Source organism: Erpetoichthys calabaricus, chromosome 5 (assembly GCF_900747795.2).
Source record: "Erpetoichthys calabaricus chromosome 5, fErpCal1.3, whole genome shotgun sequence".
NCBI lineage: Eukaryota > Metazoa > Chordata > Cladistia > Polypteriformes > Polypteridae > Erpetoichthys > Erpetoichthys calabaricus.
The window spans coordinates 5,336,288-5,364,227 of NC_041398.2; the positions used below are offsets into that span (position 1 = coordinate 5,336,288).

General features: G+C 41.3%; 3 protein-coding genes across 7 annotated transcripts in view; 2 read left to right on the plus strand and 1 right to left on the minus strand.

The window, feature by feature from the left end:
* Window positions 1-27,940, plus strand: part of LOC114651544 (tripartite motif-containing protein 16-like) — a 737,769-nt gene that overhangs the window by 523,966 nt on the left and 185,863 nt on the right. The window lies entirely within an intron of this gene.
* LOC127527838 (zinc finger protein 660-like) lies at window positions 3,817-27,915 on the minus strand. Of its 4 annotated transcripts, none has more exons than XM_051927965.1 (3): window positions 27,641-27,798; window positions 7,152-7,413; window positions 3,817-4,854 (listed from the first exon to the last, which is right to left on the minus strand). In XM_051927965.1, exons 1-3 carry the CDS (start codon window positions 27,770-27,772, stop codon window positions 3,887-3,889), a joined length of 1,362 nt encoding a protein of 453 aa, XP_051783925.1. In that variant the 5' UTR covers window positions 27,773-27,798; the 3' UTR covers window positions 3,817-3,886. The 4 variants fall into 4 exon arrangements, with proteins under 4 accessions (XP_051783925.1, XP_051783924.1, XP_051783922.1 ...); XM_051927964.1 differs by lacking the exon at window positions 27,641-27,798 and adding an exon at window positions 27,806-27,915 and having other exon boundaries at window positions 3,820-4,854; window positions 7,152-7,583; XM_051927962.1 differs by lacking the exon at window positions 27,641-27,798 and adding an exon at window positions 12,636-12,759 and having other exon boundaries at window positions 3,821-4,854; window positions 7,152-7,675.
* On the plus strand, window positions 14,881-23,871 carry LOC114643097 (gastrula zinc finger protein XlCGF26.1-like). Its single transcript, XM_051927946.1, has 3 exons — window positions 14,881-14,997; window positions 19,879-20,418; window positions 21,862-23,871. The coding sequence occupies exons 2-3, from the start codon at window positions 20,013-20,015 to the stop codon at window positions 23,016-23,018; spliced, it is 1,563 nt and encodes a 520-aa protein (XP_051783906.1). The 5' UTR covers window positions 14,881-14,997; window positions 19,879-20,012; the 3' UTR covers window positions 23,019-23,871.

Here is a 27,940-nt window from a genome sequence, read left to right on the forward strand (position 1 = left end):
TTTGAAGTCTGCATGTCACGGCTGTCCTCAACAGTCCACTCAGGACTGACTGACAGTTCCTCCCACCAATCAGCTTTCTTCTTTTGTTTCAGTTGGTACCTGCCTTTTCTGTGCTGTCCTTTCTGATTTTGTCCACGTCACCTTTGCCACTGAGCAAATTTCATCGATGTCACCTCCTAATTTTGTAGTTTACACTTTTTATATTTTTCTGCCTTCTTGCATTTCATGGCCAATGTGCCCATTTTAGATAAGTCCTTGTAAGAGTCAAGCTATACTCGCACATTTGAGAACATCAATGACATGAACTGTAAAAAGAGTGTGGCCAAAAAATGAAACAAACTTACAAAATACAGAAAGTCCAAGCAGAGTGAACCAACGCCGAGTAGTGAGGCGGTCAAAATTGACCTTCAGTGGTGGGGGTACAGAAGGGGCCACTTCTGCTTTTGGAGTTTTCTGTCAAGTAAATGAAGCCGAAGCTTTGTGTAGCTGACACTTTCTCAAAGCAGAGCTTTCTAATCATTCATCCTGCTGTTGGAGTTTATTGAGCTCCTGTGGCCTCCAGCTTGTAGTCTCGATGTGAAGAAATGTTGTCTTGGGTATCGATATGAAGAAGGTGCTGAACTCAAACTGAAACCTGAACCAACACATTCAGAGTATAGAGCGTCCTTCACACACCACCCCAGGATATACTGACATGGAGCAAAGTAACATCCGTTATATTCTTAGGTTAATTTATCAAATGAACAGCTGGGTCAGCAGAGATCCCTGTGTGTTTTCTGCTTTGTCTTCCCTTTTTCTCTTATATGTCAGAAAATAAAATCAGTTCATTTCATTTTCATTGTGTTCTGCATTCATTATGGTGTCCCATTTATCATAAAATTATTATTATTATCTTAAATAATATTCCTTCTATACATTAATTGATATTCTTCACAACTGTGGTCCCCTGTGCTAACCCTAGCATGCTGTTGTGACTCACTCTTCAGGTCTTAAACATTTCTCTTTGAAACCTGAATGTTTCATTTTATTTGTATTTCGATCTTCTTAAATTCTCACTCTTGGACTCACCCTTGACACACAGCCGATGAATGTGTTTGGTTTGTAAAGACTCTTATCATCTTAATACATAATTCACTTGCCTCCTCACTCACTCACACACGTCCGTCCAAAGCCGAATGCGCAGTCTCCTTCTGCGCAGCTACCCGAAAAAACTTACGAGGCCGACATCCAACCCCAACATCGCGGCAGGTGGCGGATTTACGGCCACAAAAATTCAAAGAGAAAGGCGACTTCAATTAAAGCTCTAAGGCCTGAAAGGCGATTTCGACTACAACTTGAGGCCTAATTACGCATTATACCTATATCAGGTTTGTGGTGCTTATACTTATTACTATTCCATATTGTACTGGAACATTCATCATTCAATATTATACTATAGGCCTGGAAAATTCATCAACTAACAGTACAAGCCTGTACAGTAATGAGTAAAGCGGACTACAATCATTACAAAACAACTTCTTTGTTACTTATCATTTGTTCTTCATACACTGCTGACACAAACTCGTGCCCGTTTCATCTTACGTTGTCGAAACGGGCTCTTTGTCTAGTTTATAAATGATAATCTAAATTAGTGTAAAAGTCTTATGAAGCCCTTTGTGCGGAACAGCCCGGACACAGACAGACAGACATCATTTTAGATCACCAGACACACTTTATTTACACAATTGAACAGCACACACAACCCAGTGATCCTGCACCAATCACCCATAGTCCAGCTATCACTCTCCAATGGCTCTTCTTCTAACTGCCTCCACTCCTCTCCTCCAGGCGTTGTCCTGTTCCACCCAACTCCAGCTGCCGAATGGAGGGAGGCGGCCCCTTTTATGTTCACTTGGATGTGTTCCAGGTGCTTCCGGATTAACTTCCGCCGGCTCTTCCTGGTTTGGCGAAAGTACCGGCTGCGCATCCGGAAACACTCCGGGTGTCCCTGGACTTCTTCCACCCAGAAGTTCCGGGTGTGGCGGAAGTGCTGAGGGTTAGGGCTCCTTAGGCATCGGGTGACCATGGGCCCCAATAGGGTTGAGCTTCCAAGCTCCTTTCCCGTGGTCGCCATAACCATCAGTACGGTCACCCCATCGTGGTCTGGAGGAGGCGTAGTCCCTCTTCTGGTCCTTCCAGGCGTCCCATCTGCGTAACGCCGCCAGCCACTTTCCACAACTTCTACATTGGTCTGTCATGTGATGGCTCTCTTTGTAGTCACCTGCCCCTCCCCAATATCTGATTGGACAGCATTAGCTGTCAGCTGACGTCACTAAATGACTTCTTCATTATCAGGGTTAAGAACAGCTGTCTGCACTCAGCCCAGGCGTCAGCCATCAGATGACATCCCAGAGACGGTACAAGTTCAATGCTACTCAGATAAGGCCCCATCTCCAAAGCTCCAAAACAAAATTATTCCCCTTGTTGTCAGTGGCATCTCCTGGTAGTTGGCACTGCACGGTGGATTTGATTTCTCCATTTTTTATTATTACATTGAACTTTTTCAGTTGTGTTCTGTGATTGAAGTTGTTATCACCACACAGTACTGCTGCTACCTCACTCTGTTGTCTGGTGTTTGTATTGGTCACCATTTTATGTCACAGCACTGGTGCAGAGATGATCAGTCCCTGTATGGCTTGGCATCCTGGCAGTACAGTTTCTGAGTCCTTCATGAAATCTTATGTGTTGCTGATGACGGCTGATACAGGAGGACCACTTTCAACATTCAGAACAGCTAACAGGCTTACCACAAGTAGACCAGTCCATTTATGACTATGAAGGCCACTTCTGTCTGAAAAGCGGTAACCACATTTAGGACAACAATGAGGTTTTTTTCTTGCACCTATAAGTTGTTGTTGTTGCTTCTTGCTGTTTTTGAAATTTGTGTTGTATTCCATTGTGAATACATATGTGGCTCTGAGGTGACCTTACAACTAGGATCTGTTTGCCACTTTCAGTGTTTTCTCCACTATTCTTATGTATTTATTAGTGACTTTGAACTGGAGTCCTTTACCGCATTCAGAAGATTTTTCTTCATTTTTTTTGCCTGAGGATCTAATAGAAAGATCATTTGTCATTGCTGGGACAGGCTTTACTTCAAAATGACTTTGTGTGTGTCCCCAAAAACGTCTGGAAGAGTACCCTTTACCACATTCAGAAAAGATGTACTGATTCTCTCCAGTGTGGATCCTTCCGTGGCCCCAAAGTGCACTTTGACGCGAGATTTGTTTGCCACACTTCTGGACAGTAACAAGGTTTTTGTCCAGAGTGAATTCTCATGTGGTCTTCAAGAGTCATGCTGTCTGAGAAAAGCTTGCCACAGTCAGAACAGCTGTGTTTCTTACTAGAATGAATTATTTTATTTTTGTGAAGAGAATTGTTATATGAGAATCGCATTCCACATTCAGTACAACTGTAAGGGTTCTCTCCAGTATGACTCCTCCCACGATTATAAAGAATATTGACACATGAGAATCATTTGCCACATTCCAAGAAATGGTGAGGTATCTCTCCGATGTGACTTTTGATGTGACTCTTTAAGGTTCTGAATTGTGAGGACTGCTTATCACATTCAGGACAACAATAAGGTTTCTCTCCAATACGATTTCTGATGTAGCACTGAATTGAGAATAAATCTAAGAATCATTTCCCACATTCAGAACAGCAATTCAATTTTTCTCCAGTATGGATTTTGGTGTGTCTATAAAGACTTTTCTGGCTTGCACAACATTTTCCACATTCAGAACATACGTACGGCATTTTCTCCTCCATGTGAGTTTTATGTGTGTAGTCGAAAACAGCTAATGTTGAAAAACTTTTTTCCACATTGAGAACAGCAATATGGCTTCTATCCAGTATGAATTTGTTTGTGCCTTTGAAAACTGCATTTGTGAGAATATTGTTTGCCACATTCTGCACAACAATGAGGTTTTTCTCTTGTGTGGATTCTTCTGTGCTTTAGAAGATAGCTTCTCCTTGAGAACAACTTTCCACATTCTGAACAGCAATGAGGTATTTCTCCTGTGTGGATTCTTCTGTGTCTCTGAAGATGGCTTCTCCAAGTGAACGACTTACCACATTCTGAACAGCAATGAGGTTTTTCTCCTGTGTGGATTCTTATGTGGCTTTTAAGATTGCTTATATATGAGAACGACTTGCCACATTCTGGACAATAATAAGGTTTTTCTGCTGTGTGGATTTTTCTGTGCCTCTTAAGATTGCTTATACATGAGAAGGACTTGCCACATTCTGGACAACAATGAGGTTTTGCTCCTATGTGGATTATTCTGTGCCTCTGAAGATGGCTTCTGTTTTGGAAAGACTTACCACATTCTGGACAACAATGAGATTTTTCACCTGTGTGGATTCTTCTGTGTCTCTGAAGATGGCTTATCCATGAGAACGACTTACCACATTCTGAACAGCAATGAGGTTTTTCTCCTGTATGGATTCTTCTGTGGTCCCGAACATAGCTTCTCCTTGAGAACGACTTACCACATTCATGACAACAATATGTTTTATCTCCAGTGTGGATCTTCATATGCTTATTAAGATCACTTTTGCATGTGAATTGTTTGCCACATTCCAAACAACATTTTTTTCCAGTATGAATTTGATTTTCTTTCTCCACTTGCTGTCGATCAGTTTTGATGGCTTCTGTCTGTGTTACTCCAGTAGCAGGGAGAGAATTGCACTGCAAAAAGGCTGCTGTCTGGTCATCTGATCCTCTTGCTGATTTCTTCATATCTTTCTCTTTGTATTGAGGAGAGGGCTGACCAAATGAAGGTGAAGAGAAGCTGCCATTCTTCTGTAAATCTGAAAGAACACAAATATTTTAACTATTATTATAATGATTTATTTTCCTGACACCTTTATCCAAGGCGACTTACACATTTGAGACACAATTGGTTACATTTCTCTTGTTTTTCTAAATGGAGCACAGACAGGTCACGTGACTTACTCGAGGTCACATGGTGTTAACAGCTAAGTTTGAACCTGCAACTTAAGAGTTTGATGTCCAAATTCCTAACCACTACCCGCCTTTTAAAATAAATAAAACAGTACAAGTAAAGTGGTGGCACACTGGTTGGAGTTCCTTCCTCACACTGAGGTGCCATTTATGGTCTGGCCACTCCGTGTATGGTCTTTACATGTTCTGGTGCTGTCTGCTCAATTTCTCCACCTTTCTCCTATATGTGAAAGACAGGCCTGATCTGATCAATCAATCACAAATCAAAATCAGCCAATTTTCACTCCAAATGACGTAAACGATGATCAGCAAATTAGCTGATCTTATCATCTGATCTTGAATGGTAAAAAGCAAAAGACAAAGTTCCAACATTACCAAAATACAGAAACACGTCCTCACCAATTTAACAATTTTATTGCATTCCTAAAAGAGAAAACAAATTTGCAGTTTGTAATATATGTGCAAAAAGAAGTCACTCATGGAGGATTCTCTGCTAACACTTTCAATAATACAAACCTTATTCGGCATCTGAGAAGTCAACACAAAAGAGACTGGTGGGAAGAACGAGCTGTTCAAAGGCTGAGGAGATCAGCAAGCTTAGTCTAGCTCAGTCACCTACTCTCACTCGGCCTCCAATGATGGAAGAACTTAGAAAACTGGCTTTCTGGAGGACCAATAAAAGTCATTGTCCTACCTGTGCCCTCCTTATATGAGTGGGGACAGAGAGGGTCTTTTCAGTACGGCAGCACATGTCATGGATGACAGGAGGACCAGACTGTCCTCAGAACATGCAGTGATGCTTATATTCTTAGATAAGAACCTGAAGTGTTCACCAAGACTGTCTTGTTTTTTTCTTGTCGTAATTGACATTTACAAATATCTAATTGAATATTTTATTTGATTAGAAATGTGGAGTATAATTAAGACAAACATTTTGTTTTGTTCTGCTTGTTTTTGTTCCATTATGTGTGCATTATGGGTAAATGTTCTTTGTGTAGGTTGTATGGAGTAGCACTTTATTATGGAATGTGAAGTTTATTCATGGCTAAAAATATGTTTATTATTCTGATGAAAAAAAAACGGTATCATTATTATTGATATCAGCAGATCCTAATGGAATGTGTGATTGATATCAGCTCTAAAGACTCCAATCAGAGCCTTCCTACCCAATAATGTGTATGAATTTGGGTTTTCTCTTCTTCTTTGTAATGTATGTGGTGATATTTACATCCTCTAGAACCTAATCTGGACTAAACAATAAACATACAAATATATCTGCCTGTGTTAGTGGGGCACAGTGTTTAGCACAGCTGCTTTATTGTTCAGGTGTCCTGGGATCAAATCCTGCCCACACTTGTTCTACATAGGAGCTCTGAATGGTGTTTCTGGTTATTCTGGTTCCTCCCCTCATCCCCAAAAACATGCAGGTGAAGTGGAGTGGAGACTCCAAACTGACCCGATGTGACTGTGGGAGACGGAAGAGCCCAAGATCATATCCAAGTGAAGATTTCACACCACTGCCAACTTGTTCAGGCCATGCTGCCCCAACAAGTTCAGCCTGAGAACAGAACACAAGATGCTGTAAGAAGACCCTGAGACCCCCTGAATGTCATCATGGCTCGTACAGGTAGCTCTTGTCACTGTTAACATCAAAGTGCATGAGATTACCATTAGAAAGATGAGGCACATATTAGGTGTGCACTGGCTTGAGCAAATTCACTCTTATTTAGTGCACAGGGGTGAGGATTTCATGCTTACTTATTTCTTTCTTTTCTGAAAATTTTTGCCTTATCTGTCACACAATTTAAGAAATATAATGTCTTTAACAAAATAGGACTTTTGATATTCTCATTGAATGTAATGTGCAGCTTTCCTAACATATGTCACAGCTTCAGTCAAAGCTTCATGATGTTCAAGTCATGCACTGAACACTTTAGATTCTTCCTTATTTACCAAAGTTTTTCTAATTTATCATTTATTAGGTAACCTATTGTTTGTTATCATGCACCCGAGCAGCTGGTCTTTATCCAAGTTCAATTCACCGTTTTTTCCATTAACATTTCAATATTCTAAAAACCTCAAAGCACCTACTGTTAGAATTTAAAAATGTTCTCTTTCTTTTATATTTCATCACATTACTCACTTATTCCAACACTCCCAGGTGACTCTTCTCCTTCTCTCCCATTTCCCTCGGTGATTTTCTCTTCAGACTCCGATAACTCTGATTTCAGCTCTACAGAATTCTCCTGTGTAGCCAGTCGTCCCGTATTAGTGGACCAGGGCTGTAAACTGGATGGAGATTCTTCACAGGCATCTTGCTTGAAAATATCCTCAGTTTCATGCTTTTGAAGTTCAAGACCAACGGAGAAATCATTCAAATCCTCAGCTTTAATGGCAGCAATCGCCTCCTTGCAGTCCTCCCTTTTAAAAACTGAAATTCTTTCTTCGTGATCCTCCAGGTTCACACACACATCCTCTGGTGTGAGCCGCTCACAGTCCTCTTCTTTAATGTCCACCGTTCTTTCATCCACGCCATCTTCTTTGCCAGAGGCCATGCTCTGTGGGAAACTCTTCTCTCTCTTTAAGTGTCTGCCTTTCTCAGATGGACAGCCCTGAGCTGGAGGCCATTAGACACCTCAGTGTATGGTCATGTGAAATGGGAAAGCCCTGTGAAAATAAAAGTGGGAGAATTAACTTCATGAAGTCAGTAAAAATAATGAGCACACTTCAGGGTCACAGTGCCCTCCATGAGGTTTGGTTCAAAGACACATTTCTCTTGATTTCCTCTTCTGCCTCACAGTTTAAAATTACAAATCCAACAATTCAGATGTGATCAAAGTGCACTGCAGACCTTCATTAAAATGGATTTGCATACATTTCAGTGCCACCATGTAGATATGACAACACTTTATCTACACGACACCATCATGTTTGGACACAGCAATGGCAGGTCTATTAAAGCCGTCACATTTAGGGCTTTGTTGGATATCCTCACTGGACCTGAACTGCGCATCGGGAGCACCATTCTGTTAAGTTGTTATATTCCATATCTTATATATGTGCTCCTATTTGTGGGATTATGGGACTGCATCCCGACTGGGAGAAGGACATTCAAGGTTTGAGTAGAGTGGGTTTGTAGGAGGTTAATCGTGACGGGTGTGTTTTATGGGAGAGAAGAATAAAAAGTGTGAGGCTAACATCAAAGGTGTTGTGTTGTTATTAAGTTTAACATTCATAGTAGAGGATGGCTGATAATTATAGAATCCTGCCTGCATTTGACAAGAGAAAGGCATACGAGAGCTGAAAAAATGAAGATTTAATATGGACACAGGTTACTGAGCTTAGACCCTGCTTACTAAGCAGGGACAGCATTGAGATGTCAATTTGAGCAGAAGACCTGAACTAAGATGAAGGTCTGACTATTCTGATAGAAAGGCTTGATGTTGTGTTTAAAGGAGAAAAAGGATCGTATCTATGAGGATATTCAGATTTTACAGAGTTAAAAGGGCGAGTGCAGTTTTTATGGTGGATTAGATCATCGATTTGGAGCAGAGAAACTCCTGATGGGTAATTCCACATCAAATCATCACACTTTTGGACCTCACCATCACAGATTTTAATGAAAACAAACTTTCTGGAGATGTTCATGTCATAATAGGGTAGCATTAGTAAAACAATTGGCCAATTTTAACATTATAATCACTCATAACATGGTCATTATGTCATTTTGAGGATAGCATAGTATTTTCACAAACTAAAGAGCTGGAAAAGAGCATTAAAACGACATGAGAACCATTTCTGTTCACTTATATTTAGGTAGAAATAGCCAGTCAAAGTCCTAATCCAGCACAGTGTTCAAACTTTGTGATCTTAAATCTCCTTATTATTATTGATCCAAGACACGTGTAATTTCAGTTCCATGGGTCACTCAGATGACCAAATCAGCAGGCCAAGTCTCATTAAAATCTGTGACGATGAGGTCCATAAGTGTGATGATGTGACATGGAGTGACCTGCATGTGTAGATATAACATGGCTGTCCTGATGCTGTGCGAGTTTTTAAGCTGCTGGACACGGCGTGTTTAGATACAAACCAAAGGCAGCTGGCATTAACAGCATGGATGGCACTTACTTTTGCTTCAGTGGAATTGGTACAATGAGAATTTTTGTAGTAAAGTCAAGTCTGGTAACAATGGACATTACTGCCACACATGAAATTGCGTATTTCACCAGTCAGAGACAACACAACAGGTGGCATTCACAACGCAGCCAGAAGAAGTCACCATTGCCAGGCAATAATCTGTTAGACAAATATGGTAGGAGATCAAAATGCATTATCATCAGAGCACTGGGCTAAAGACTGCACAAAAATAAATGAACAGATGATAATAACAGAGGAGACTGGAAAAGAGAGGACTGTGAAGAATGAAACATGACGTCAATTACAAAGGAATCAAACTCAGACACACTGAGTGTTTTGGTCGAATCTTTAGGATTAGCGGTAATTGATTCTACTGGCACACTCACAGTCTATGGAGAGAAATGCTTAGACAACGACATTAGTCAGCCTGACCAGAATGAAGTCAAAAAGCTGAGGAACTCAAACATTTCAAGCAGCACAGCTTTCATATTTGGAGGTGGCAAAGTTGTGCAATCCACCAAACAAGTGAAAATTCCTGTAAAGATTGGAAAGACACGATGTGGCACTGATAAAGAAGTGGTGCCACCTGAAATGCCAATGTGGTTAAGTAAAACATCCTTAAAAAGGGCAGGGACACTTTTAGATAATGAAAATGACAAAGCAGTGATGTTTAGTCAGCCAGTGACTCTTGAATTAACCAGCTCTGCTCATTACTGTGTGAGCATCTCAGATAAAGAAATAAAAACGATGAGCATTGTGAACGTGAGATTGTAAGAGTCTCAGAAAACAGGAGTACAGGAGAGAAATAAAAGGCTTTGTTAAACCTTCACCTCCAATGTGGACCTCCTTCACTGGACCGATTACACAAACTGCTTCACTGCTCAGGAATCAAAGAGGCAGAGTGGGCTTCCTTACTTAAATAAATTGTTGAGAATTGTGAGACTCGCCTGAAATACGGTAAACCCAAACTCAGAGCAGCTGTTGGTTTGCCACTAGCCTATGAATACAATGAAACTGTGGCTATAGACTGACATGAACGTCCAACAGGAGTACGGGGTCTTCACCTCATTGACACATTCACATGCTTCAGTGCAGGAAGTGTTGTAAAGACAAAGAGACCATCAGAAATTGTGAGACAATTCATTCATTCGTACTCAGATAAGAGTACATGGAGCTCCTCAGAAACTACTTAGTGATAATGGTGGGGAATCAGAGAGATGGCAGAGAATTTTAACATTGAAACAAAGACCACCGCTGCATAAAGTCCCTGAGGTAATGGACTACCTGAGAGACACAATCAGACACTCACAGAAATTATAAAGAAAGAGACAAAGAATACTGGATGTGACTGTTAGTGCCAGATTAGCGCCACTGGGCACTAATGGTAAAGAATGCCATGCACAATATTTATGGGTACAGCTCATATCAGATGGTGTTTGGCTGAAATCTAAATCTTCCTTGTGTTCTCGTGGACAGACCACCCGTCCTAGAAGGCACCACTAGGAGTGTGTCAGTGGAGCACATATTCCAGCACTGTACACTCCAAGAAGATCATTTACTGAAGCCGAGTGTTCAGACCGAATACGGAGAGCACTCCAGAGACTAGTTAATTCTGAAAATGATAAATCTGTGACAAAGTGGACGACAAAAGAGTGGACTGTGCAGAATGGAAGGGACCTGCAGATGTCATTGGACAGGATGGAGTTGTGAAATGTGTCAGACATGGAGGTGCTCTTGTAAGGGCCTACCATTCTAGACTACGTAAAGTCAACGGTAAAGGTGACAATCGACATACCACCAGCAGTGAGAGAGATGAAGAGAGAGATTTATCTAACACAACATCAGATAATGAAGACACTGGAGATGAGAAGGAGACTCTAAACTCTTCAGTCCCAGTACAAGATGTCGATGTTGAAGTTGAGCAAACTCACAGGTTAAGACAGAGTCATTGTGTTTGTCTAAAAAAGGGGCAAACTGTGAGATATGTGGACGGAGATGGTGGCATACAGATAAAGTATTAGATTGGGCTGGCAAAGCAGAAATTGGTATAATTTACAGTTTACTGATCCTGACAGCATTGCTGACACAGAAGGGTCTGTTGACACATCAAGTGTGGATAATCTGCAAGTTGAACCAGAAACTAATGACCTGCAAGTATGGGACTTGTGTGTGGAAATCACGGAGATATCAGCGGAGTCAGCAAAGCAGGAAGAGATAAGCAGCTGGGAAAGAAATGGAGCATCTGAGGAGGTGGAAAACCACAAGATGGATATGCCCTTTAAAAAGAGACTTCAGCAGGAATCGTACCTAAAGACCACCTAGTGGCACGAGGGTCTGAGGAACAAGATAGGAGTGGGCTCAACAGAGATTCACCAACATGGGCATCAGAATCTGCTCACCAAGGTCTCTGAGGTGGCACTGCCACTTTAAACAATGAGGAGAGACAGTTGAGCTCCAGCCCATAATAGTCGAGTCGCGGCTCTGATGAACTTGAGCTCCGCAGCTTTCACATTTATAATTTTTATGGCTTCATACGGTTGGATGGAAACAGCTCTGATGTGCTCACCACTACCCTGGCTTGAGTCCTGTTCTTATTAGAGATGGCCGTGTTAAATGAAGAATAAAAGTATCAAAGTGTACAGAAATACTAAAAGTAGTTGTGAAGGAAAAAAAGACATTAAATAAATCAGTAACATTTCAAATGTCACAAAACTGTACTCGTAATGCCATGCCAGCTGTAGATTTTACTGTATCCCTCCAGCAGCACTAGCTTGTGTAATGTTTGTATTTTTTATTTCCCATTAAACAAATCAAAGTCTCCCTGTTACAGTGAAACAGCACGAGCATCTTTCCTGATAAGAAAATACAAAAAAAAAACATTTAAATTATTTCTAACGGGGTATGAGACAAACTGCTGGAAATGAAACCTGAACGCGCCCTGTAAAGTTACATCGCTCGACGCCACTTTAACAAAGTTTTCCGATGACAGCTTTAGAGGAAAAAGGAAAAAAACACAAAAGAACACGCAGAGCTCGAGAACAATCAGAAATGAACGACGGGGCCGTGCGGGAGCGAGCGGCTGAACAAGCGCGTGCCCGACGGACAGCACAGTTCGGAGCATGCGCGAAATTAAAAGGAGAAGCGGCGAGGAAAAGTGCACGAGAGCAAAGAGAGCAGAAGCAATCCCGAGTTAACGCGCCTCCGCCAAGTCAGATGTAGCATTACATTTCACGAGACACCGACTGTAAAAGAAAGTAACGTAGCACTAGCAAAACAGTGCGCGACCCCCGTCATCCACAGTAAACTCGTGAAGGTGCGATTTGCTGTGCCGCCTCCTCCTCCATTTAGCGCTCAATCCCCAACACTTAAAAGGGAACCACGCGGCGTCAGGCACCTCCTTAAATTTAAAGCCGCTCAGCATGTCGCGATCTTCCTCACTGCTGGCATTCCCACCCGTACGCGATCCCCACGATCGACTTTGTCTCACCTTCCGAACCTTTGCCTGATCTTATAGTCGTGAAGAAGTCGGAGCGCGAGGGGCTCACAAGAGCAAACTTGTGATGTGCTGCTGGATACTGACGTGTCAATCTGTCAAAGCGCCGCTGTCATGCTTGTTTGAAATGCGCTAGTCACGTGATTTTGAGGCTCGCTAGCGTCATGACGTCATTAATATCTGCGCAGTCAGCAGCCGATTGCTCAGCCCCCTCATCTGCTGAACGTCTTTGGCTCAAAGCGTAAAAGCAGTTGGCCCTGCTGCATCTGTAAAGTGTGCTGACGCGAGTTTAAATCCTAGTTGGGGCTCACGTATGGTCCCTGCCAAAAGTTAAAAAAGGAGTGTTTAAAAAGAGTTATGTGGTACTTGTCTGTAAGTTAACAAATACATTTAGCAGACATTATGAACGATTCACACGGGCACCTCGTCTTGTCCATCTAGAATCTGTAACAAATTAATAAGCATATTTTGCGTAAGGCAGCACGCAGGGCCGGACTTTCCTGTAGGCTAACTAGGCTTCAGCCTAGGGCCTCAAGATCAAGAGGGCCTACATTCAAATTGTTAGCAAAATTTTATTATTTCTCATGTAATTTACAAACTTAAAAATGGAAGGTGAAAGGGCCTCATAAGTGGAATAGCCTAGGGCCTCATTTCATATAAATCCGGCCCTGGCAGCACGTATAACAATCCAGCGTCACCTCATGTCGATCATATCAAAGAGGCTAAGAAACGATTCACCAAAGCCGACTTGTATAAGCGAACGACACTCCTCATTAAACGTTTTTACTATTCAGTGATTCCCAGATCTGTAGCTGATTTGTATTATTGATTTCCAAAAAGCAATGTGAGTAAAAGCGAGCTCTGCATAACTAATCACAACTGTCATTAAAACGGAATCAGTGCAATCGACAGCGTCTTCTGCAATTTTAGGAAAGCTTCGGGATTTCTGCGTTAATGAGACAAAAATGTTGTAAAGAAACTTTGCGAAATTCATCCAGAGGTGGACACAAAGATCACTCAAGTACTGAGAAGAAGGAGCAGCTGGATAAGCACATCTGGAGCCAAACTTTCTGAAAAGCACTTGACTTTGTCAGCAACATCCTTTCCTTGTGAATTCATCTTTTCAAAGGGGGGTAAGTAAGTAGTCTTCTGAAGACTCCCGCCCTGACAAAGTCAGATGTTTTTTGAAAGTTTGGCTCCAGATGTGCTTATTCAGGTGCTCAATCTTGTCAGTACTTGTTTCTTTTCAACATTTTTGTCTCATCCATCCATCCATCCATTTTCCAACCCGCTGAATCCGAACACAGGGTCACGGGGGTCTACTGGAGCCAATCCCAGCCAACACAGTGCACAAGGCAGGAACCAATCCCGGGCAGGGTGCCAACCCACCGCAGGACACACACAAACACACCCACACACCAAGCACACACTAGGGCCAAGTTTAGAAACGCCAATCCACCTAACCTGCATGTCTTTGGACTGTGGGAGGAAACCGGAGCGCCCGGAGGAAACCCACGCAGACCCGGGGAGAACATGCAAACTCCACGCTGGGAGGGCCCGTGAATCGAACCCAGGTCCCCAGGTCTCCCAACTGCGAGGCAGCAGCGCTACCCACTGCGCCACCGTGCCGCCCATTTTTGTCTCATTAACGCAGAAATCCCGAGGCTTTTCCTAAATTGCAGAAGACGCTGTCGATTGCACTGATTCTGTTTTAATGACAGTTGTGATTAATTATACAGAGCTCGCTTTTACTCACATTGCTTTTTGGATATCAATAATACAAATCAGCTACAGATCTGTGAATCACTGAATAGTAAAAACGTTTAATGAGGAGTGTCGTGCGCTTATACAAGTCGGCTTTGGTGAAGCGTTTCTTAGCCTCTCTTATATGATCGACATGGGGTAGAATAGACGCTGGATTGTTATAATGCGTTAATAAAGTATCTATCTATCTATCTATCTATCTATCTATCTATCTATCTATCTATCTATCTATCTATCTATCTATAACTCTTTTTAAAAAGTCCTTTGTAAACTTTGGGCAGAGACCATACACGAGCCCCAACTAGGATGTAAACTCGCGTCAGCACACCTTACAGATGCAGCAGGGCCAACTGATTGATCTACTTGAAGCCGTTCAGCAGATGAGGGGCTGAGCAAAACAGCAGCTGACTGCGCAGATGTCAATGACGTCATGACGCTAGCGTGCCTCAAAATCACGTGACAGGCGCATTTCAAACACGCATGACAGCGGCGCTTCGAAAGCTCAAAAAGTCACTATCCAGTAGCACATCACTAGTGAGACCCTCTCGCTCCTACTTCTTCAAGATCATAAGATCAAGCAAAGGTGCGGAAGGTGAGACAAAGTCGAACTCGTAGGGGTGGGAATGCCAGCAGTGAGGAAGATCGCCACGTGTTGGGTGGTTTCAAATTTGAAGAGGTGCCTGACGCCGTGTGGATCGCTTTTAATTGCTGGGGATTAAGCGCTACGTGCAGGAGGAGGCGGCTCAGCAAATCGGAACTCCAGGAGTTTCCTGTGGATGACGGGTGTCGCGCACTTTTTTTGTTAGTGCTACGTTAATTTATTTTCCGGCCGGTGTCCCGTGAAATGTAATGCTACATCTGACTTGGCGGAGGCGCGTTAACTCGGGATTGCTTCTGCTCTCTTCGCTGTCGTGCACTTTTCCGCGCCGCTTCGCCTTTTGATTTCGCGCATGCTCTGAACTGTGCTGTCCTTCGGGCACGCGCTTGTTCAGCCGCTCGCTCCCGCACGGCCCCGTCGTTCATTTCTGATTGTTCTCGAGCTCTGCGTGTTCTTTGTGTTTATTCCTTTTTCCTCTAAAGCTACCATCAGCAAACTTTATTAAAGTGGCGTCACACGATGTAACTTTACAGGGCGCGTTCAGGTTTCATTGCCAGCAGTTTGTCTCATACTGAGAACTATTAGAAATAACTAAAATGATTTCATTTTTTGTTATTTTCTTATCAGGAAAGATGCTCGTGCGGTTTCACTGTAACGGAGACTTTGATTTGTTTAATGGGAAATACAAATACAAACATTACATAAGCCAGTGCTGTTGGAGGGATACAGTAAAATCTACTGCTGACATGGCATTACCAGTACAATTTTTGCAATATTTGAAATGGTAATGTTTTATTTAATGTCTTTTCCAACTACTTTCAATATTTCTGTACACTTTTATTCTTATGTTTATTAGAGATGGCCATGTTAAATGTAGAACAGGACTCAAATCAGGGTAGTGATGAGCCCATCAGGGCTGTTTGCATCCAAACATATGAAGCCATAAAAATAAAATATATCTGAAAGCTGCAGAGCTCATCAGAGCCGCCATTCGACTATTATGGGCTGGAGCTCAACTGTCTGTCCTCATTGTTTAAAGTTGCAGTGCCACCTCAGACACCTTGGTGAGCAGATTCTGATGACCATGTTGGTGAATCCCTGTTGAGCCCACTCCTATGTTGCCCCTCAGACCCTCATGCCACTAGGTGGTCTTTAGTTACGATTCCTGCGGAAGTCTCTTTTTAAGGGGCATATCCATCTTGTGGTTTTCCACCTCCTCAGATGCTCCATTTCTTTCCCAGCTGCTTATCTCTTCCTGCTTTGCTGACTCAGCTGATATCTCCGTGATTTCCACACACAAGTCCCATAGTTGCAATTCATTAGCTTCTGGTTCAACTTGCAGATTATCCACACTTGATGTGTCAACAGACCCTTCTGTGTCAGCAATGCTGTCAGGATCAGTAAACTGTAAATTATACCAATTTCTGCTTCGCCAGCCCAATCTAATTCTTTATCTTTATGCCACCATCTCCGTCCACATATCTCACAGTTTTCCCCTTTTTTAGACAAACACAATGACTCCGTCTTAACCCGTGAGTTTTCTGTACTTCAACATTGACATCTTGTACTGGGACTGAAGAGTTTAGAGTCTCCTTCTCATCTCCAGTGTCTTCATTATCTGATGTAGTGTTAGATAAATCTCTCTCTTCATCTCTCTCACTGCTGGTGGTATGTCGATTGTCACCTTTACCGTTGACTTTACGTAGTCTACAATGGTGGGCCCTTCCAAGAGCACCTCCATGTCTGACATTTCACAACTCCATCCTGTCCAATGACATCTGCAGGTCCCTTCAATTCTGCACAGTCCACTCTTTTGTTGTCCACTTTGTCTCAGATTTATCATTTTCAGAATTAACCTGTCTCTGGAGTGCTCTCCGTATTCGGTCTGAACACACGGCTTCAGTAAATGCTTTTCTTGGAGTGTGCAGTGCTGGAATATGTGCTCCACTGACACACTCCTAGTGGTGCCTTCTAGGACGGGTGGTCTGTCCACAAGATCACAACGAAGATTTGGATTTCGATGAAAAACCGGCTGATATGAGCTGTACCGATAAATATTGTGCATGGTATTCTTTACCATTGGTGCCCCGTGGCGCTAATCTGGCACTAACAGTCACATCCAGTATTCTTTATCACTTTCTGTATAATTTCTGTGAGTGTCTGATTGTGTCTGTCAGGTAGTCCATTACCCCAGGGACTGTATGCAGCGGTGGTCTTTGTTTCAATGTTAAAAGTCTCTGCCATCTCTCTGATTCCCCACCATTATCAGTAAGTAGTTTCTGAAGAGCTCCATGTACTCTTATCTGAGAATGAATGAATGAATGAATGAATTGTGTCACAATTTCTGATGGTCTCTTTGTCTTTACAACACTTCCTGCACTGAAACGTGTGAATGTGTCAATGATGTGAAGACCCCATACTCCTGTTTGACGTTCATGTCAGTCTATAGTCGCAGTTTCATTGTATTCATAGGCTAGCAGCAAACCAACAGCTGCTCTGAGTTTGGGTTTGCCGTATTTCAGGCGAGTCTCACAATTCTCAACAATTTATTTAAGTAAGGAAGTCCACTCTGCCTCTTTGTATCCTGAGCAGTGAATCAGTTTGTGTAATCGGTCCAGTGAAGGAGGTCCACATTGGAGGTGAAGTTTAACAAAGCCTTTTACTTCTCTCCTGCACTCCTGTTTTCTGAGACTCTTAGAATCTCACGTTCACAATGCTCATCGTTTTTATTTCTTTATCTGAGATGTTCACACAGTAATGATCAGAGCTGATTAATTCAAGAGTCACTGCTTGACTAAACATCACTACTTTGTCATTTTCATTTTCTAAAAGTGTCCCTGCCCTTTTTAAGGATGTTTTTCTGAACAACATTGGCATTTCAGCTGGCACCACTTTTGTTTCAGTGCCACATCGTGTCTCTCCAATCTTTACAGGAATTTTCACTCGTCTGGTGAAATGCACCACTTTGCCACCTCCAAATATGAAAGCTCTGCTGCTTGAAATGTTTGAGTTCCTCAGCTTTTTGACTTCATTCTGGTCAGGCTGACTAATGTCGTTGTCTAAGCATTTCTCTCCATAGACTGTGAGTGTGCCAGTAGAATCAATTACCGCTAATCCTAAAGATTCGACCAAAACACTAAATGTGTCTGAGTTTGATTCCTTTGTAAATGACGTCATGTTTCATTCTTCACACTCCTTTATATTCCAGTCTCCTCTGTTATTATCACCTGTTCATTTATTTGTGTGCAGTCTTTAGCCCAGTGCTCTGATGATAATGCATTTTGATCTCCTACCATATTTGTCTAACAGATTATTGCCTGGCAATGGCGACTTCTTCTGGCTGCGTTGCGAATGCCACCTGTTGTGTTGTCTCTGACTGGTGAAATACGCAGTTTCATGTGTGACAGTAATGCCCATTGTTACGAGACATGACTTTACTACTAAAATTCTCATTGGCGACTATTCCATTGAAACAAAAGTAAGTGCCATCCCTGCTGTTAATGCCAGCTGCCTTTGGTTTGTATCTAAACACGCCATGTCCAGCAGCTTAAAAGCTCGCACAGCATCAGGACAGCCATGTTATATCTACACATGCAGGTCACTCCATGTCACATCATCACACTTATGGACCTCATCGTCACAGATAATAATGAGACTTGGCCTGCTGATTTGGTCATCTGAGTGACCCATGGAACTGAAATTGCACGTGTCTTGGATCAACAATAATAAGGAGATTTAAGATCACAAAGTTTGAACACTGTGCTGGATTAGGACTTTGACTGGCTATTTCTACCTAAATATAAGTGAACAGAAATGGTTCTCATGTCGTTTTAATGCTCTTTTTCAGCTCTGTAATTTGTGAAAATACTATGCTATCCTCAAAATGACATAATGATAATGTTATGAGTGATTATAATGTTAAAATTTCAATAGTTAAAAACCCTTTTTTAAAATTGGCCAATTGTTTACTAAAGCTACATTATAATGTGATGAAGATCTCCAGAAAATAGAAACTGATCTTGCCCTTTTAACTCTGTAAAATCTGAAAATGCCTCATAGTTACGATCCTTTATCTCCTTTAAACACGACATCAAGCCTTTTATCAGAATAGTCGCACCTTTATCTTAGTTCAGGTCTTCTGCTCAAATTGACATCTCAATGCTGTCCCAGTAAGTGACAGTCCAACCCCAAGTGCGTGTTTTTTTATTTCTAAGCTCAGTTACCCGTATCCATATTAAATCTTCATTTTTCCAGCTCTCGTATGCCTTTCTCTTGTCAAATGCAGGCAGGATTCTATAATTATCAGCCATCCTCTACTACGAATGTTAAACTTTAATTAAAAACACAACACCTTTGATGTTAGTCACACACTTTTTATTCTTTTTTATCCGTCACGAGTAACCTCCTACAAACCAACTCTCTTCAAACCCCAAATGTCCTACTCCCAGTCGGGATGCTGTCCTGTAATCCCACAAGTAGGAGCACATATATAAGATATAGAATATAACAATTTAACAGAATGAAGCTCCCGATGTGCAGTTCAAGTCCAGCGAGGATATCCAACAAAGTCCTAAATATGATGGCTTTAATAGACCTGCCATTGCTGTGTCCAAACATGATGGTGCCGTGTAGATAAAGTGTTGTCATGTCTACATGGTGGCACTGAAATGTATGCAAATCCCCTTTAGTGAAGGTCTGCAGTGCACTTTGATCACATCTGAATTGTTTGATTTGTAATTTTAAACTGTGAGGCAGAGGAAGAAATCAAGATAAATGTCTCTTTAAACCAAAACCTTATGGAGGGCACTATGACCCTGAAGTCTGCTCATTATTTTTACTGACTTTATGAAGTTAATTCTACACTTTTATTTTCAGAGGGCTTTCCCATTTCACTTGGACATACAACAAGGTGTCTAATGGCTTCCAGCTCAGGGCTGTCCATGTGAGCAGTGAATCTAAGAAGAGAAGGGCAGACACTTAAAGAGAGAAAGAAGAGCTTCCCACAGAGCATGGCCTCGGCCAAAGAAGATGGCGTGGATGAAAGAACGGAGAACGTTAAAGAAGAGGACTGTGAGCGGCTCACACGAGCAAATGTGTGTGTGAAGCTGGAGGATCACGAAGAAAAAATTTCAGTTTTTAAAGAAGAGGAGGAGTGCAATGGGGTGACTGCTGCCATTAAAGTTGAGGACTTGAATGATTTCTCCATTGGTCTTGAACTTCAAAAGCATGATATTTTCAAGCAAGAGGCCTGTGAAGAATCTCCATCCAGTTTACAGCCCTGGTCCACAAATATGGGACGACTGGCTACACAGGAGAATTCTGTAGAGTTGAAATCAGGGTTATCAGAGTATGAAGAGAAAATCAACAAGGGAAATGGGAGAGAAGGAGAAGAGTCACCTGGGAGTGTTGGAATAAGTGAGTAATGTGATTAAATATAAAAGAAAGAGAACGTTTATAAATTCTAACTGTCGGTGCTTTGATGTTTTTAGGAGATTGAAATTAGAGTGGAAAACACAGTTTAATTAAACTTAGATAAAGACCACCTGCTCGGGTGCATGATAAATCATTATGATAATAATATCTGTTACAGAATTCATAAATGTATAGTGAATATTCACATTCAGTGCTTATTATGCGTAATTAGTATTATCTTATTTAGGTCTGAAAACTAGGCTCGTACCATTCCACCCAACACGCCAATAACAGGGCTGATTACAATTTCTAACTAATCGACGTGCACTTGATAACGATTTATGTTTATGTACCAGCTCGGTAAAACTCTGTATCCCTTTCCTCCTATCTACCTACACATTCACTGAAAGGCTAATCAAAGAGATTTTAGTCAAAACATCTAATGCCTGGTAAATTAATTATACAAATAAATTGGTCAACAAACACTCAATGGCAGATGGAATCGTGAATCTAAATGATCTAGAAGGTGGCATCTTCCAGAACTGAAAGTGACTGGATGTCAAGGCTAACGACTTCCACTGTTTTTGCTGTCACAGTAAGTCTTTGGCGTTCTTGCTGTCTGTATTATAAGGTTGAGTTTTCTAACTGCTGCCATTATTGGAGGCTGAGTGAGAGTAGGTGACTGAGCTAGACTAAGCTTGCTAATCGCCTCAGCCTATGAACATCTCGTTCTTCACACCAGTCACTTTTGTGTTGACTTCTCAGATGCTGAATAAGGTTTGTGTTGTTGAAAGTGTTAGCAGAGAATCCTCCCTGACTGACACCTTTTTGCACAAATATTACAAACCGCAAATTTGTTATCTCTTGTAGAAAGGCAATAAAACTGTTAGACTGGTGAAGATTTGTTTCTGTATTTTGGTAATGTTTGAAGTTTGTCTTGCATGCTTTTTATCATTCAATATCAGATGTTAAGATCAGCTAATTTGCTGATCGTCAGTCAAGTCATTTGGAATGAAAATTGGCTGATTTTTATTTGTGATCGATTGATCAGATCAGGACTCTCTTTCACATATGAGAGAAAGGTGGAGAAATTGAACAGACAGCCCCAGAACATGTAAAGACCACACACGGAGTGGCCAGACCAGAAATGGCACCTCAGTGTGAGGAAGGAACGGCAACCAGTTTGTCACCACTTTACTTGAACTGTTTAATTTATTTTAAAAGGCGGGTAGTGGTTAGGAATTTGGACATCAAACCCTGAAGTTGCAGGATCAAATTCAGCTATTGACACCATGTGACCAGGAGCAAGTCACGTGACCTGCCTGTGCTCCAGTTGGAAAAACAAGAGAAATGTAACTAATTGTGTTTCAAATATTGTAAGTCTCCTTGGATAAAGGTGTGAGGAATAAAATAATAAAAATAGTTAAAATGTTTGTGTTATTTCAGATTTACAGAAGAATGGCAGCTTCTCTCCACCTTCATTTGATCAGCCCTCTCCTCAAAACAAAGAGAAAGGTATGAAGAAATCAGAAAGAGGATCAGAGATCCTGACAGCAGCCTTATTGCAGTGCAGTTCTCTCCCTGCTACTGGAGTAACACAGACAGAAGCCATCAAAACTGATCGACAGCAAGTGGAGAAAGAAATCCAAATTCATAATGGAAAAAAATGTTGTTTGGAATGTGGCAAACAATTCACACACAAAAGTGATCTTAATAGGCATATGAAGATTCACACAGGAGAAAAACCTCATTCCTGTTCAGAATGTGGTAAGTCGTTCTTAAGGAGAAGCACTCTTCAGAACCACAGAAGAATCCACACAGGAGAAAAACCTCATTGCTGTTCAGAATGTGGTAAGTTGTTCTCATGTATAAGCTATCTTCAGAGGCACAGAACCATCCACACAGGAGAAAAACCTTATTGTTGTCCAGAATGTGGTAAGTCGTTCTCAATGAGAATCAGTCTTCAGAGGCACAGAAGAATCCACACAGGAGAAAAACCTCATTGCTGTTCAGAATGTGGTAAGTTGTTCTCGCGGAGAAGTGATCTTCAGTTGCACAAAAAAATTCACACAGGAGAAAAACCTCATTGCTGTTCAGAATGTGGTAAGTCCTTCTCAAGGAGAAGCCACCTTCAGAGGCACAGAAGAAGCCACCCTGCACAAAAACCTCATTGCTGTTCAGAATGTGGTAAGTCGTTCTTAAGGGGAAGCAGTCTTCAGAACCACAGAAGAATCCACACAGGGGAAAAACCTCGTTCCTGTTCAGTATGTGGTAAGTCGTTCTTAAGGAGAAGCGATCTTCAGAGGCACAGAAGAATCCACACAGGAGAAAAACCTCATTGTTGTCCAGAATGTGGTAAGTCTTTCTCAATGAAAAGCAGTCTTCAGAGGCACAGAATAATCCACACAGGAGAAAAACCTCATTTCTGTTCCGAATGTGGTAAATCGTTTTCATGGAGAAGTGATCTTCAGTTGCACAAAAAAATTCACACAGGAGATAAACCTCATTGCTGTTCAGAATGTGGTAAGTCCTTCTCAAGAAGAAGCCACCTTCAAAGGCACAGAAGATGCCACCCAGGAGATAAACCTCATTGCTGTCCATAGTGTGCCGAACAATTTTCTGACAAATGCAATTTTCCGAGGCACACAGAAATTGATACAGGAGTGAAGCCATTTTGTTGTTCTCAATGTGGGAAAAGGTTTTTTTTAAATTAGCTCTTTTCAAGTAAACACACAAACTCCAACTAAAGTGAAAATGCAGTGCTTATGTTCTGAATGTGGCAAATGTTTTACAATCCAGAAAGGTCTTTACAGACATGCCAAAATCCATATTGAAGAAAAATCTCATTGCTGTTCTGAATGTGAGAAACGTTTCTTATATTTAAGCTCACTTCAGTGCTACATCAGAACTCATACTGGAGTGAAACTTTATTGTTGTCCTGAATGTGATAAGCAGTTCTCACAACAAAGCACCATAAAAAGTCACATCAGACGTCACACCGGAGGGAAACCTCACCTTTGCATTGAATGTGGCAAACAATTCTCACACCTATTTCTCTGTATAAGCATACGAAAAGTCGTAATGCAGAGAAGACTTAGAGTTTTATTGAATGTGGAATGTGATTCTCATATAACAGTTCTCTTCACAATCATAAAATTATTCATTCTAGTAAGAAACAAAGCTGTTCTGACTGTGGCAAGCTTTTCTCAGACAGCACGACTCTTAAAGATCACATGAGAATTCACACTGGAGAGAAACCATATTGCTGTCCAGAGTGTGGCAAACAATTCTCATGTCCAAGTGCACTTAGGTACCAGAAAAGGATCCACAGTGGATAGAAGCAGTACACCTGTTCTGAATGTGGTAAAAGGTACTCTTCCAGAAAAAAATTCTGTAGTCACACACAAAGTCATATTGGAGTAAATCCTGTCCTAGAAATGACAAATGATCTTTCCATTGGATTCTCAGGCAAAAATAATGAAAAATCTTTTGAATGAGGTAAATGACTCCTGTTTAAAGTAGTTTAATAAGTACATAAGAAAAGTGGAGAAAACACTGAAAGTGGCAAACAGATCATAGATATAAGGTAACTTCAGAGCCACATATGAATTCACACTGGAATAAACACATATTTCACAAACAACAAGAATCTTCTTCAACAACTTATAGGTGCAAGAAAAAACCTCATTGTTGTCCTATTTGTGGTTAACGCTTTTTCAGACAGCAGTGGTCTTCATAATCATAAATGACTGGCTTACTTGTGGCAAGCCTCTTAGCTGTTCTGAATGTTGAAAGTGGTCCTCCTGTATCAGCCGTCATCAGCAACACGTAAGATTTCAAGAAGTACTCAGAAACTGTACTGCCAGGACATCAGCCATACAGGGACTGATCATCTCTGCACCAGTGCTGTGACATAAAATGGTGAACAATACAAACACCAGACAACAGATTGAGGCAGTAACAGAACTGTTTGGTGATAACAACTTCAAACACAGAACACAACTGAAAAAGTTCAATGTAATAATAAAAAATGGAGAAATCAAATCAAATCCACAGTGCAGTGCCAACTACCAGGAGGTGCCACTGACAACAAGGAGAATATTTTTGTTTCAGAGCTTTGGAGATGGGGCCTTATCTGAGTAGCATTGAACTTGTACTGTCTCTGGGATGTCATCTGATGGCTGACGCCTGGGCTGAGTGCAGACAGCCGTTCTTAACCCTGATAATGAAGAAGTCATTTAGTGACGTCAGCTGACAGCCAATGCTGTCCAATCAGATACTGGGGAGGGACAGTCGAGGAGGACAGGAGACTAGAAAGAGAGTCGTCACATGACAGACCAATGTAGAGGGGCTTTATAAGACTTTGACACTAATTTAGATTATCATTTATAAATGATAAGAGTCTTTACAATCCAAACACTTTCATCAGCTGTGTGTCAAGGGGGAGTCCAAAAGTGGGAATTTAAGAAGATCTAAATACAAATAAAATGAAACATTCAGGGTTCAAAGAGAAATGTTTAAGACCTGAAGAGGGAGTCACAATAGCATGCTAGGGTTACCATGGGGGCCCACAGTTGTGAAGAATATCAGTTAATGTATAGAAGGAATATTATTTAAAATAATTTTATGAGAAATGGGACACCATAATGAATGTAGAACACGATGAAAATGAAATGAACTGATTTTATTGTCTGACATATAAGAGAAAAAGGGAAGACAAAGCAGAAACACACAGAGATCTTTGCTGACCCAGCTGTTCATTTGATAAATTAACCTAAAAATATAACGGATGTCCCTTTGCTCCATGTCAGTATATCCTGGGGTGGTGTGTTAAGGACGCTCTACACTACGAATGTGTTGGTTCAGGTTTCAGTTTGAGCTCAGCATCTTCTTCATATCGATACCCAAGACAACGTTTCTTCACGTCGAGACTACAAGCTGGAGGCCACAGGAGCTCAATAAACTCCAACAGCAGGATGGACGATTAGAAAGCTCTGCTCTGAGAGAGTGTCAGCTACACAAAGCTTCAGCGTCATTTACTTGACAGAAAACTTCAAAAGCAGAAGTGGCCCCTTCTGTACCCCCACCACTGAAGGTCAAATTTGACCCCCTCACTACTCGGCGTTAGTTCACTCTGCTTGGACTTTCTGTATTTTGTTAGTTTATGTTTCATTTTTTGGCCACACTCTTTTTACATTTTGTTTCATTGATGTTCTCAAATGTGTGAGTGTAGCTTGACTCTTACAAGGACTTATCTAAAAAGGGCACATTGGTCATGAAATGCAAGAAGGCAGAAAAATATAAAAAGTGGAAACCACAAAATGAAGAGGTGATATTGATGAAATACACTCAGTGTCAGAGGTGACGAGGACAAAATCAGAAAGTACAGCACAAAAAAGGCAGGTACCAACTGCAAACAAAAGAAGAAAGCTGATTGGTGAAAAGAACTGTCAGGCACTCCTGAGTGGACTGTTGAGGACAGCCGTGGCATGGAGACTTCAGAGTTCATGTGTTATTGATTTCAAATCTGTGACCATGCACTGAATAAGTCTGTTATTTATCAGTTAGCATGTTCTGAAACTGTAATGTCATCACAAAGATCACACAAACACGTAATGTGACATTTGTGACCAGTCATTTTTGTTGATTTTTATGGCACCATTCATCAGCCCGGTATAGAGTGCCACTTCCAGATCAGCAACCCCACTGCACCCCGTAGCACATTTGGAGTTTGGGACTGGAGCACAAAGTGGATGGCACTCTGAGAAGGACAGACTTGTAAGACGTGAACAAAGCCAGCTGCCCTCCCTGGTCTGTCTTCATTCAGAAGGACTCACCTGAGTGGTGGGATTGTTCTGCGGCGCTCCTGTTAGCCGACATTTCATCAGCTTGCTTTCTGCGTTTCATCTGATAACCAGCAGAGTTAATCAAAGATGAGCCAGGCCTGTTACAGTGTGAACGTTCTTGACATTTTGTTTTGCTTTAAATGTTTTTTCTGCTTCTTTACTTTGAGTTCTTGGAGGCCTTGTACATTAGAGATTATTAATACATGAGCATTTGGTGTTAATAATGAATTGACATTTAATAAACTGTTTTTATTGCTAAATTGTAAGTGTGGCCTGTTGCCATTTTGTCGCTTTATCCTTCAAGACTGTCTTGTTTTCTTCTTGTCGTAGTAGACGGCTACAAATATCTAATTGAACATTTTATTTGATTAGAAATGTGGAGTATGATCAAGACAGGCCTTTTGTTTTGCTCAGCTTGTTTTTCTTCCATTATGTGTGCATTATGGGTAAATGTTCTTTGTGTATGCTGTATGCAGTAGCACTTTATTATGGAATGTGAAGTTTATGCATGTCTAAAATACATTTATTATTATGAACAAAAACAATGATATTATTATTGATATCAGCAGATCCTAATGGAATGCAATGGGTGATCAATATCAGCTCTAAAGGCTCCGATCAGAGCCTTCCTACCCAATAATGGGTCTGAATTGGAGTTTTCTCTTCGTAATTGTAATGTGCACTGGCTTGAGCAAATTCACTGTTACTTAGTGCACAGGGGTCAGGATTTGATTCTTATTTATTTTATCTTGTGGATATTTCTGCCTTGACTGACATACAATTTAAGAAATATACATGTCTTTAACAAATATGACTTTTGATATTCTCATTGAACGTAATGCGCTGTTGGCCTAACATACGTCACCGCTTCAGTCAAAGCTTCATGATGTTCAAGTCATGTGCTCAACACTTTAGATTTTTCCTTATTCACCCAAGTTTTTCTAATTTATCATTTATTAGGTAACCTATTGTTTGTTATCATGGGCCTGAGCAGGTGGTCTTCATCCAAGTTCAATTAACTGTGTATTCCACTCTCATTTCAGTCTTCTAAAAATATCATAGCACCCACCGTTAGAATTTATAAACGCTCTCTTTCTTTTATATTTAATCACATTACTTATTCCAGCACACCCAGGTGACTCTTCTCCTTCTCTCCCGTTTCCCTGAGTGATTTTCTCTTCAAACTCTGATAACTCTGATTTCAGCTCTACAGAATTCACTTGCTTAGCCAGTCGTCCCGTATTAGTGGGCCAGGGCTGTACACTGGATGGAGATTCTTCACAGGCCTCTTGCTTGAAAATATCCTCAGTTTCATGCTTTTTAAGATCAAGACCAATGGAGAAATCATTCAAATCCTCAGCTTTAATGGCAGCAGTCACCCCCTTGCACTCCTCCTCCTCTTTAAAAACTGAAATTCTTTCTTCGTGATCCTCCAGCTTCACACACAACCTCTGGTGTGAGCCACTCACAGTCCTCTTCTTTAATGTCCACCGTTCTTTCATCCACGCCATCTTCTTTGGCCGAGGCCATGCTCTGTGGGAAACGTCTCTTTTTAAGTGTCTGCCCTTCTCTTCTCAGATTCACTTCTCACATGGACAGCCCTGAGCTGGAGGCCATTAGACATCTAAGTGTACGGCCATGTGAATATGGGAAAGCCCTGTGAAAATACAAATGGTAGA